Source organism: Anolis carolinensis, chromosome 2 (genome assembly GCF_035594765.1).
Source record: "Anolis carolinensis isolate JA03-04 chromosome 2, rAnoCar3.1.pri, whole genome shotgun sequence".
Classification (NCBI taxonomy): domain Eukaryota; kingdom Metazoa; phylum Chordata; class Lepidosauria; order Squamata; family Dactyloidae; genus Anolis; species Anolis carolinensis.
This window is the reverse complement of record NC_085842.1, coordinates 179,095,728-179,108,031: the sequence shown is the minus strand read 5'-3', so window position 1 is coordinate 179,108,031 and position 12,304 is coordinate 179,095,728. Positions and strand designations below refer to the sequence as shown.

At 39.5% G+C, this 12,304-nt stretch overlaps 1 protein-coding gene across 5 annotated transcripts in view; it reads left to right on the top strand.

Moving 5' to 3' along the window:
- Positions 1-11,812, top strand: part of wnk3 (WNK lysine deficient protein kinase 3) — a 148,966-nt gene extending 137,154 nt beyond the window's left edge. For all 5 annotated transcript variants that reach the window (XM_062971191.1, XM_062971192.1, XM_062971193.1 and 2 more), the window contains exons 22-24: positions 373-474; positions 2,137-2,339; positions 3,830-11,812. In XM_062971191.1, coding sequence (XP_062827261.1) covers positions 373-474; positions 2,137-2,339; positions 3,830-4,159 — 635 coding nt within the window. In that variant the 3' untranslated portion in view covers positions 4,160-11,812. The remainder of the gene's footprint in view (positions 1-372; positions 475-2,136; positions 2,340-3,829) is intronic.
- Positions 11,813-12,304: the final 492 nt, after the last annotated feature.

The following is a 12,304-nucleotide window of genomic DNA, read 5'->3' as shown; positions in this document are numbered from 1 at the left end:
CAAGAGGAGTCTGTTAACAAGTAGTTACTTTCTCTTTGGACAAGGCCTCTTTTTCGGTTCACATTGCTTGTCATTTTGCAAGAGCAGAAATATTGATGTTTTTCTTGCCAGTTCACTCCCAAATGCCCAGAAAAATTTTCCACTGCCCATTTGCTGTGTATATCCTCTCTTCATCTACACTGTACAGAGCTTTTCAATAAAGTATCTGAAGAATGAGTGCTAGTTGCATGCCCAGGATTCCTCAAACGGATTTGTAATGATTTAATCATACCTATATCATATTTATTTGACTTCATCCTCTGACTCCTCTCCTACAGAATAGTTTCTAACTATGTGCCTTTCATCCCTTTCTTCCATTCCTCTGCCCCACAGAATGCTGCTGTGCTACTACTGCGGCCTCTGTAATAGACTATCAGTTGAGCATTCAAGCCCATTTGCTGCATCAGAGCTGTTCGCAAACAGAGACGAGCCAAGGTATTTTCAAATTTCATCCTGCCTTCTAAAAATAAACCCAAATGAAAAAATCCAGCTAATTCACATACCATAGTTTTTATCATGCTGGTCAGGCTTGTATAAGATGCTAAACATCCTCCCCCTCAAATAAAAACTCACTGGATATGCCTCCCTTAACCCTTACAAGACCCCTTGCCCCTACAAGTTATATAAAGAGATATTTTTCCCCATGGGGACAGAGACACTCTGAGAAAAAGATGTGGCTGGAGGCTATAGTGCATCACTTTCCATGGCTTCCAGCTAACAGGCAAATGTTAAAAGGCAGGGGAGGGAATGGGGAGGAAAAAATGATATTACTACCAGAAGGCAAAATAGAGCAAGTGGAGTAAGGAAAGGGCATCCAGTGATGGGTACACGGCATAAGAGTGATCAAGAGACAGGTATGTATGTGTGTTGCTGCATCCATGTTTGAATGTTTGGAATATGCAAGGAAAACAGTCCTGGGAGCATTTTTGTTTGTACTTGGTCCAGTTCAACATCCCAGAGTGTCAACTGTAAGATATAATTTGTACTCCAGAATGTATGCATTAACAGATAGCATGCCGATAAAAAGTTCACATTTGCAAGACAAATCTATTTCCTGCCATGGCCTGAATAAGGGGCAGAGGAGCAACATCCAGCTGTGTATGGCCTGGTGTGTAGCTTTATTTTAAGAGAATCGTCATCATTTTTCTTTCTGTTAATATAACTATTTTACTGAGGCATCTAGAGGCCTCTCTAAACACTTTTGGAAAGTAGTTCCAAAGCCTGGAAGCAGCCACCAAGAGGGCTTCCTCCTGTGGTCTAAATTCCCTTGTTTTTCTTTTTTGAAGAAGAACTCTCTACTACAGCTATTTAAAAGCAAATCTAAATTCAGTGATAGTCTCCTTTTAGCTATGCTTATTATACAGATTAAGGACAGGGTGCTGTCAAAAATAGAAATGGTTGGAAAGTGAAACCCAGTGGAGGTTTTCTTAGTTTGCAGGTATAATAGATGGCATTAACCCAATGAAAAGGGAGACTTACACTGGAGGAGGGAGGCAAGCAAGGCATAATCAAAAGAGGGGAACAGGGGTTGAATGTACAGTACATGGTATAATTTAAATCTGTTAAAAATGCAGAACATAGAAAGCAAGCTCATTGAAAAGAAAGGGAATGTCTATAGTGTATATGCAAATCTGCTGGAATTTCAAAGCTTAATAATACCCACCTCAAGCCATTAGGGGAAGCAGGTAAGAAATAAATAATAATATAAGTAGTAGTAGTAGTAGTAGTAGTAGTAGTAGTGGCACATGAGAGAAGCCTCCCACAGGATGATAAAACATCCAGGCATCCCCTGGGCAATATTCTTGCAGACTTCCAATTCTCTCACAGTAGAAGCGACGCAGTTTCTCAAGTTGCTCCTGACATGGAAAAAAGTAGTAGTAGTAGTAGTAGTAGTAGTAGTAGTAGCAGTAGCAGTAGAATTTACACACGTTAGCGTATGCATGTATGTGTCTATTTTATTTATAATATTTTTGGGTACATGCAACACCACAGCTTTTCTTGTTGTCTTTATGTGTTCCAGGTGGTTAAATGCCCCATTTGGCTATTTTGAATCTGCTTTCTGTAACCTTTTTTTTTCTAAATCTCTCTCCTCCCTAGACCAGCTCTGCATTGTTAGCAGCACTGCTTCTTGTCAGCAAACGACGGCCAGTAAGAAAGGGATGTTCACAGATGACTTACATAAACTAGTGGATGATTGGGCAAAAGAAAAAGTGGGGAACTCTCTTATCAAGCCAAGTCTCAACCAGATCAAACAAAACAAGCACCGACTAGACACGGACAGTTGGAGCAGAGTATATGAGGTATGGTGGTTGTGTTATCCTTGAATCATAGTGGAAACATATGACCTATCAGACATCTTTGGACAATTGCTTTAATCAGCACTAGCCAATGTGACCAACTCCACCTGGTCTACTGTGTATTTTTACCAGGAGGTTTACACCTTCATTTTCTTTAAAAGAATTCAAATCCTAACAGGCTTGATATCTGACCAGACAACAAGGGAGATATCCCAATACTGCCTTAGTCGAGGCACCCTTTTGGAGCATAGAGAAGAGAGGTGCGCGGGTGGGAATTCTGGGGTTTCTAGTATAGCGAGGTTCAGGAGTTCTTTGGTTGAGACTCCTAAATGACACTCCCTAAACTGCATATCCCAAGATCTCATATGATATTGCCATGATACTTAAATTGGCATACTGTAATACTGTATAATGCTATAACAATGAAGTGTGGTAAGGATCCTGGGCAACTCAGCCAGGCTGAGAGAACAAGTGATAGACAAAGATCACTAAGTGGAGTTCATTACTGATTGGATGATTCGAAACTGGCTCTCCTCATTTTAGTCTGAATCTCTAAACCAGGGGTCCCCAAACCAAGGCCCACGGGCCAAATGTGGCCTTCCAAGGTCATTTATCCGGCCTCCGCCCTAAACTTTAGACTTAGGTCTGGCATAAGTCTGAAACAACTTGAAAGCAACAACAATCATAATTAACTTGACTATCTCATCAGCTAAAAGCAGGCCCACACTTCCCATTGAAATACTGGTAAGTTTATGTTGGTTAAAATGGCTCTTAATTATAAATACAGGCACTCCTCAAGTTACAAATAAGATAGGTTCTGTAGGTTTGTTCTTAAACTGAATTTGTTTGTAAGTCGGAATAGGTACATTTTTTCAGTGCAACTCCAACCATATATATATATATTTGTGTATGTGTGTGGTGTTTGATTTCACCTCACTTTCTGTCCCTGTGATAATTGTATTTTGAAAATTTTGGCTTGCTATGGAAACAAAGCTTGGCGATAAAGCTTCAGTTGAGACACCTTTTTCCCATGATAATAACTGTTTCAGGAGTGAATTTCCCTTCCGAGGAGTAGATATCTCTCACTTTCTGTTGTCTCACCCCCATTCTTAACTATGAGTCATTTGTAACTCAGGAACTGCCTTTATTGTATTGTTCTTTCATATATATGAGGTATATATTTGCACAGATAAGATATATGCAGTATGCATAGGAATTCGTTTATTTTTTTCCAGACTATACTCCAGTCCTCCAGCAGTCTGAGGGACCGTGAACTGACCCTCTCCTTAAAAGTTTTGAGGATCCCTGCTCTAACCAGTAGCAACTAGCCTTATAACCTTCTATGTTTCAGTTCTTCTTCTTCTTCTTCTTTTGGTTTTTTAATAATAGCCAGAAAGACAGAAGTACATAATCTATTGTCGGGTGCTACAAATTACTGCTAAACCTGGATTTCTCTCTTTTTAAATAGCCTCTGTTTTCTTTTGTTTTTCAAGACAACAGCATCTACAGTGGGGTACACATCCACATGGATTTCTTCCCTTTCCCAGATCCGTGGGACAATACCAGCCGCTTTGCCCCAGGGACTCCCCCTCTCACCCTTTTCTGGCACGATATCGCCGTACGGAGTGCCCCATGTTTGCCAGTACAACACCATGGCGGGGACAACTTACCCAGTGCAATGGATGGGCATTTCAGGGACGCCCCCGCAGCCCGTCGTCGTCCCTGCTCAGCCTGCGGGACCCTTTCAGCCAGGGATAAGCATGCCAGCCTTCCCCGCCTCCCCTGTGCAGAATCCAGCTCCCATCCCTCCAGGTCCCAAGTGAAGATGGATGGCTCAAGGAGGATAGCGATGGGGACTGTGCCTATAACTCATGATTCCATTCCTCTGCCTTGCATTCTGCAGCCTGGATTGTTGGGGGGCAGTGAATTCCCCAGTGCGGCAAAGTGTGATGGGAGTGGTGGGAGACTGCCTTTGCATTCTCTTCTTTGAATACTTGATTTCATTTTCTGTTGGGGTGGGCGGGTTGGAGGGCCGGGGAGACCTTTTTCTTTTAAAAAGTACTTGAGAGAGCTTCAACCTGTTCATCTCATTCTTCCTGAGATGGACATCATGCCCATGTGCTGCTTATTATTGATGAGCCTTCCTTGCCATTCTTGTCCCAGTTTCCTTGCTACTTCTCATGGGTTTGGTTTTCTTTTTTAGAATGATAGTAGCTCTTCTTAAATTTTACACCTTTGAGCATTTGAGTTAGTTTACTGAAGGGGATGGCACAACCCTCCTTAATTTTCTGTTTCTCTGGTTTCATTGTCAATTCAGATCACAGGCTAGCTTGGGAAAGTAAAAAAGAAAAGTAAGGAAGAAAAATGCTGGTAGCCTGACTAGCTGTAGTTTGAATCCAATGATAAACTGAAAGATTATCAAAAGAAAACACACAAACAGTTGTCACTGATTAGTTCATTTTGCAAGGTTTGTAATTGTTACTGGGCAATTAATGGCAGCTAGATTCCTTATACGCACACTGCATTTGATAGATGTATATGGGTTGTTGACCAGATTTTTGTACCTGAGTTTTGGGGTTGTGTCTTTTTTTATATATATAAAAGCTTATTTTGCAGCTGACACAAATCTTCTATTGAGCAGAGGTGGGAGGGCAGTAGCAGAGGGGATGGGAACAGAAGGGGGGATTGCCTAAGGGGCTTTAAAATGTCCCATGTCACCCATTTGCACCTCATTTGTGATCCATACTTAACACAGTTTTTATGAACGGAAAAATTATGCATGGAAACAGGGTCATGTGCTCACAGTTGGATACCAATTGGGTCTGCTTAACAGTGAATTAGATGTATGGAGGTCCATAGTTTAGAAGATCAATGTTGTCATCAATGTTGTCTCTTGCAGCTTAAGAAGCTTATGTGCTTCTTTTTTGTTTACTCCAAAGAGAAAGTGTTCCATTTTTTGTGAAAGATGAAAGATAAACAAGCTGTACAACCATGATCGGTAGCAAGAAAAGAATACCAGGCTTCCTTTTGCTCAACATTCTAGCATTTTAGGCTAAACAGAAAGACAAACCCATGGTCTGGGAATTTGCTGAGTAACATAACTGAAAGGTCACCACTGTTTGGAGTTTTACACTTTCACAGCTTCTTAATTTAATAAATTGTATTTCAACTCCTCCATAAGGCCTATACTTAGCAAGATCCTTTTGCCAAAGGAATGGCTCCATTTCATAGTTGCCTTAATTGGGCCATAGACATAATTTGCTAGGACTAACATTACATTTGTTGTTTCTTCATCTATTTTGACTCTTAACAGATATCCCCCTTCCCCCTGTTCAAGAGTTTTAGACTAGCAGGGCTGCTTCAGTTAGGACTCCAGGCACTTAACATTGCATCCCCACGTGGATTTCCCTTTCGCCTCCATATATTAAGAATTACAGAGCTCTGCTTGTATTCTGAATTTGCAAAGTTAAATTATTGTCTCTGCAGTGTTGTGTCAGATTTGCGCTGTTGTCGAACATGGAAATGTACCTGCTTTGCTAAGAAAAGTAAGAGGAATGTAGAGGAGACTGTAATTCATTACAGTGCAGGAAAGCAGACGAGGTGATCCTGCAACCATTCCTGTTCTCAGTAGGATGGCAAGAATTGCAGTTAAATAAAATCTTCAGGGCCACATGATTCCCATCCTTAAATTAAAACTAGGTATCTGAGATTCAGGCATTTGAGTCCCATTTAAAGCAATTGAATTAAATGAAAGTGTTTTGGCTTCATTATGTTCTAATTGGATGGCCAGGCTACCTAGAATACTGCAGAGACAAACAACATATTTGAACTTGCCTCTTAAAATGTTATTGGAAAAGTAAGTGGTTCCCAGAACATCTGGGTGTTTTGCAGCTTCCCTTCCCTTTTGTTTCCACCAGGAGAAAAGACCCTGTTTCCCATGTATAATGCAGCCTCCTTGTTCTGCCTGCAAAGATTTGCAGTGCCTTGTGATAGATAATCTTTAGCATCTTTTCAGATTTTTACTGGAAAGGCAAAAAAGTAGTTGTAGTCTTTTGAAGTTTGATGTTTGAACAGTGCATTGCTGTAAATCCTATGATGATCTGCAGCAGTGGAATTAAATGTATTTGGTGGGGAGACGTTTCAGTTTGAAAAAATGAGAACAGTGTTACATCTTTCTTTAAAAAATACTTAAAACACATCTTTTATTTTTATTTTTAAAAGTTTGCTCATTTTTTCTTCTTCTTTGGCTTTCCTAAAAGAGGTATTGACTGCAAACTTTGGTTGGAGCACACAGGAAAGGGGGGAATTTTGTGCTGTACTTGAAAAGTATTGCCAAATGAGATAACTTGACAGATCCCAAAACATAAACTATTGAGCAGTAGTACAGGAGGCTACTTTATGTTTTCTGCAACAATTGTATGTGTGCCTTGAGTATATCAGTGGTACCTCGGTGTGTATATGTGTGCAGCAAACACACTTGATGTGAATGACTTTAGGGATTCATGGTCCAACCAAAGCTCTCCTGCACATGCAAATAGATTGATAAGGATGTACACTTCTCATTCACAAGTCATGCATTTGATGGGAGGGGTGTACCACAAAAGAGCAGTGTAGTAAATATAGTTGCGGTATAAAAATATCAAGTGCTCCTTAATGTCAAAGCCAAACTAGTAACGGGCAGAACTGAATATTGGAATGAGGCTCCTGCTGAATTCATGTAAAGTAGAAGGAAGGATTTAAAGCACTTCATGCTTAGGCTTGAGTGGAGTATTGAGGCCATACTTCCTCACCTTCAGCTTTTTTCCAGATTTATTTTTTACTGGCTCACTTTGAAACTGGAAGTAAGAGGAAGGCATGGGTTTAGGACATATGTGCAGAGGTTCCAGCATCTCCTTTCTAGTTACCCATGCTGTTTTGAATTTAACCTTCTCACACCTACATGAGGAGTTGGCACGACTCACATTCTGACACATCAGTTACCTTCGCAACTAAGGATCACAAAATAGTGCAGTTTTGTAGATTTGTTAGTTGTTTTCATCTCATTGTTTATACTAGAATGTCACAAATAAGGGGCTTGGTTTTAGTTCATGTGATGCAAAAAAATGCCATCAAAGCATAATACAATATGGCAATGATACCCTCACTTTGGTCATCTTCTTCTAAGGCACAAGTTGTACAATGCATAGAGGTACTTCAGACAGTTTCTCAAGAGGTGGAACATGACATTCTTCTTTTAAGTAACTCTTATGGGTCCAAAGCAATATAAAACTTCATGTAAGATTTGTTCATTTTGGGCAGGGGAATCTTTCCAGACTAATTAGTCATAGTGCAGTCTACAAGGGTTTCCTTCTTTCCAGTGTGGAATTCCTCAAGAATGTGCCCTTAAAAGGAAGCAAAGCTTAAGCAGTATTGGTGCTGTAGAGGTTAAGCCATAGCCCCTTCTCTGTTTCCTCTTATCACTCCAGTTTGGAACAGAATTTGTCTATGAGCTTTGCTTATGTACAGTGACAATATATATTTTCCAGATTGTGTGGGACAAAACATGATTTCCTATATGTGGATAGTGAAGGTGAGGGCGGGAGGCGAGGGCAATGCCCATTGAGTAAGGCTTGTGTTTGCATTGTGCAGCGTGTGCATTGAACCATTCCACTTTAGTTGGTCTTCTGAAAGAGCCATTGTTTTGCAGCTCCTAATAGAGATTCCCTTCAGGGAACTCCTTACATGGTTTTTTGTAATTTGATAAAGAAAGTGGGCAGTGATCAAGTAACTTACCTGTTTTATGTCATTTCCAGTTTACAAGCAGTTGGGTCTTTTCCATTTACTTGTATCTGTGTCGCTTAGGTTGCAGAGATGGGGGCGTTTCTGGCAAAACCAACAACCTTCCCCACTTCCTCTCCGCAATCTCTAGTAGTACGGTACACACTCAAATTATCCACCTCAAGTGTGGAGCATGATGATATTGTGTCATACACATTTTGAACCAATAGACTTTGTATGGAGGAAAAGACAGGTGGCACTGCCAGTTTTCAGCGCATCCTTCATAATAACTGGTTTCTGCCTTTTATTCTCAGAGAATATGAGGACAGAAGCTTTTGTTATCCACAACGTACAGGATGATTAGCTATGTTTTAACAGTATCTGTTTAAAAAGCTACTGCAGTGTTTGAAAGATTGTAACACCTGCTTTCTGTGTATGAACAACAGAAAACTGACTGTCTTAAAAAGCCTGAGCCAGCTGCTGACTTGCACATTGAAAGAAGGAGGGAAATATTTGGTACTTTTGTATTGGTTTTGAATATCTGTGTTTATTGTGTAGTCTGGTTTTCTTTCCCTCCCAGCTGCTTACATATTTTTTTCCAAAACAAAAATTGACAACTAGGAATCAAACTGTGAATTTGGTTTTGGGATGTGTGTTTTAAGGCACTTTTCTGTTGTGACGCTTGAACCTTTGCTTGTATAATATGAATGGAATGTATCATTTCAATGACTGGTTAATTTTTCAATTGTATTCTAGCTGAGTTGTGTTTTTTTTCCTTGCAACATTTAAAAGTTTCATTTTTTTATCTACCTCATTTGTTACTGCTGTTTAAATCTAGGCTGTGATGTGAACAGTTTGTTCTACTTCCCCATATATTTTTTTCTAATTTGTTTGAGATCTGAGACAGTGTTTCGACACATATAACTCTTCCCCTTCCCACTCCATTTTTCTTCCTTGTAATTTGTCAGCAACAGTTCTTAAACTGTTTACAGTTTTAAGGAGGATGTTTAACTTTCACAAGGAAGACTTCAGAGGCTTATGCATCACCTTGAGTTTGACTTACTGTGACAGATGAATGAAAAGAACAAACTCTTGCATTGTTTCCTGAATATCTCTCAATGGGATGCAGCAGCTTTGCAGAGTGTGTGACCCACTGCCTCATTAGTCTTCCATTCAGCAGGGAACGTGATGTACGTGGGAAAATGAGCTTAAAAAGCTTATTTTCCTCAGGAAGGAATTCTTCCTATGTATTTGCTTTGAATGATTGCTGGCAAACTATTGAGGGTGGTGCCAATACCAATGCTCCCAAGGGATCCCAAATAGAATATATGCTTGCACCCTCCCTCCCTACATCCCAGTTTTTTAGATGCTCTGGTAGGCTTGCCCAAAGCTTGCATTGACATCAGTCTCAACCATGGCGCAAGCTGAAATCAATATATGCCGTTTGTTGGCTTTTACAACTTACATTAGATCTCTGGTTAATAGGGAATACCCTGTTAGGATTGACCTCCCCTATAGTTTGTGCTGAAATTTGCTTTAACAATAGTCAAGGCTAATGAGGGAAGAGGACACAGTGCAAGGCTTAATGCCTTAACAGAGTGTAAAGGATTGGAAGAGTTGCAGCAGCACAAGCTTTTTGCAAGATGTATTTTGGAAGGCAGAGTCTTCAATTGCTTTTATGGCAATAAAATCATACATTCCTGGTTTTCTATCAATCCAGAAACCCAGCAAACATTTTGCAAGAGGTGTGTTATCTTCAAAAATGTAGATAAATTGTTTGATTTTAAAAGTCGTGGTTCAATTTACTAAATGAAGAACCCCAACTAAACATCTCCTCGCCTCTCAGAACTGATCTAGACAGCAGATTGGAGGTAGAAGGCAAAACTGATTATTTAAGGGATAATTATACATCTTTTAGGGTTTTCCTTTCCTTTTAAATGCTATTTTAGTCGATAACTCTGATAATTATATTCAATCCCATATCCAAATGGAAGGATGAAAGTTGTGAGGAGTGCACTGCTAAAATATATCCACAGATCCAAATTCTATCCTCATTTCATACATACAACTTTACATGTGTACATGTGCGTTGCACATATCATTCATGTGATGTAATTCTATACCCAGCTCTTATAGAGCCTTAGAATAATCCTACAGTAAGTTAGACTTGTAGCACAGTATGCATTTTTGACTATCACTTTGGATAAATAGATGTTGCCTTCCTTGCAGAAAATGGAACTGAGCCAACTTTTTAAAAAGCCATTATTCTGGAACTTAATATATAAACACATTTTTATTTCTCTTCTTTCCTCTTGTTCTGTGTTGGTATTGGGGAATTGGGTTCCAATCCAGAGAAAAATTCTAGAAAGCCAAGCATGTGATTTAAACCAGCCTCTCAATGGGCTTAACTGTACCCTCCTGCATATAATCACTACTTCGTATGATATGTTTTCTATGTAGAGCCCCTCTCTATGTAGCAAAACTATGCATGCCATTTTATGGAATATGGTATGAGCATTTGCTTTGCTGCACCAAAAGCATGAGCTGGCAAACCAATGCCCACAGGAATCTGTGTACCTACCTGCTGCTATATACTTCACACGTGATGAAGTACACTGCTTTTCCTACCGTGTGATTTATCTGTAGGGAAAAAAATACCATACATGAAGCAGCCCTCAGCGATGGGTCACTAAAGTACAAGATGTCTTGTGGAACTGCCTGTATGTTGGTAACTTTCGTAAAGCTCCCACCAATGCCACTATAAGGACCTTGAGGTTCCCTGGCCAATATTTTAAAAGGGCTCCTATTCAAGAAGCCCATGCCATTTCCATTTGGTACAAGAGGTTGTAGAGAGCAGACAAGAGAAGGATTTACTTGTATAGGTGGAAGTTAAGCATTGAGTTGGGATTTGGGAAAATGTTCACCCAGAGTATACTGCAAACATGGGCAGGAGACATTTCTAAGTGGATTGTGCTGGATAGTACAGAGAGAATGAATGTGTGTGAGAGAGGTTTTCATTCTCCCTCTGAGGGCCATCAATTTAATTTTCAGGACTTGGAACCCACTTACATTCTGTCTTTTAAAGTATCCGAGGAAAATGTTTGGTGTATTTTCACATTTTGGTTAATTGATGCCACAAAGAATCTCTGACTGCAATCCTGAATGGCCATTTTGGAAGTGCAGTTATCCTTTGGGTTCCCAGGGTGCAAACAAAATAAACTTATCACATTCTTTTTGGAGACTGTTCTGTGTGTGTGTTAGCTAGAGATTACTGGGGAGCATGTCAGAGTATTAACAACTGCACGATCAATCCAGCTTTATGCTGTGAATAAATGTCTCCTTTGACCTGCACACACACTGATAACTTCACACTTTCAGAAACTATTTTAATGTTATGTAAATTATACTTTACTGTAGCATCTTAGGACTTCTTTTACCCCAAGCTCCTTTTCACACTACGGCTAAGATGGCTGCTGCATAGAGGATGCAGCCAACTAATTATTTGCAATAGGGGTGAGGCATCCCAGTCAATTTTTGAAAAATCATAGCCCTGACCTTTATGGTAGAAAACGAATGTCTCTTATCAGCAGTTGTTTCCATGTGTCTTTTTTTTACTATTATTTTTGCAAGCTGTGAGTTGACTTCATTTATACAAAACCATTAACTAATATTTTTTAAACTGTTAAAAAAGAAAAATAAAGGCTGTGTTGAAAAAAAGAGTATTGTCTGAATTTTGCTAATTTCTTTAAAGAAACATATGTGTACTAATTTAATAATTAATGTTTCACTTATGATAATTACATGGGAAAAATTCATGGGAATATAACTTAAATTCTTTTCTATACGCAGAGTTAGGACACACAATGTTATAATGTATATGTATTAATTAACATTACAGGCTGAGTATCTCAGATCCAGAAGCCCAAAATCTGAAATATTCCAAAATAGTTCAGATGGGTGGCTGAGATGGTGACATTGCTTCTTTATGGTGGTTCAGTATACACAGACTTTGTTTCATGCACAAATGTCTTAAAAGTATTGCATATAAAATCACCTTCAGGCTATGTGTAGATGAAACAAAAATGAATTGGGTCCCATCTCCAAGATATCTCTTGAGGTGTGTATTTTAAAATCTGAAAGGAAAAAAAACCATTCAAAATATGGAGCACTTTTGGTCCCAAGCATCTCAAATTAGTGACACTCAACCTGTA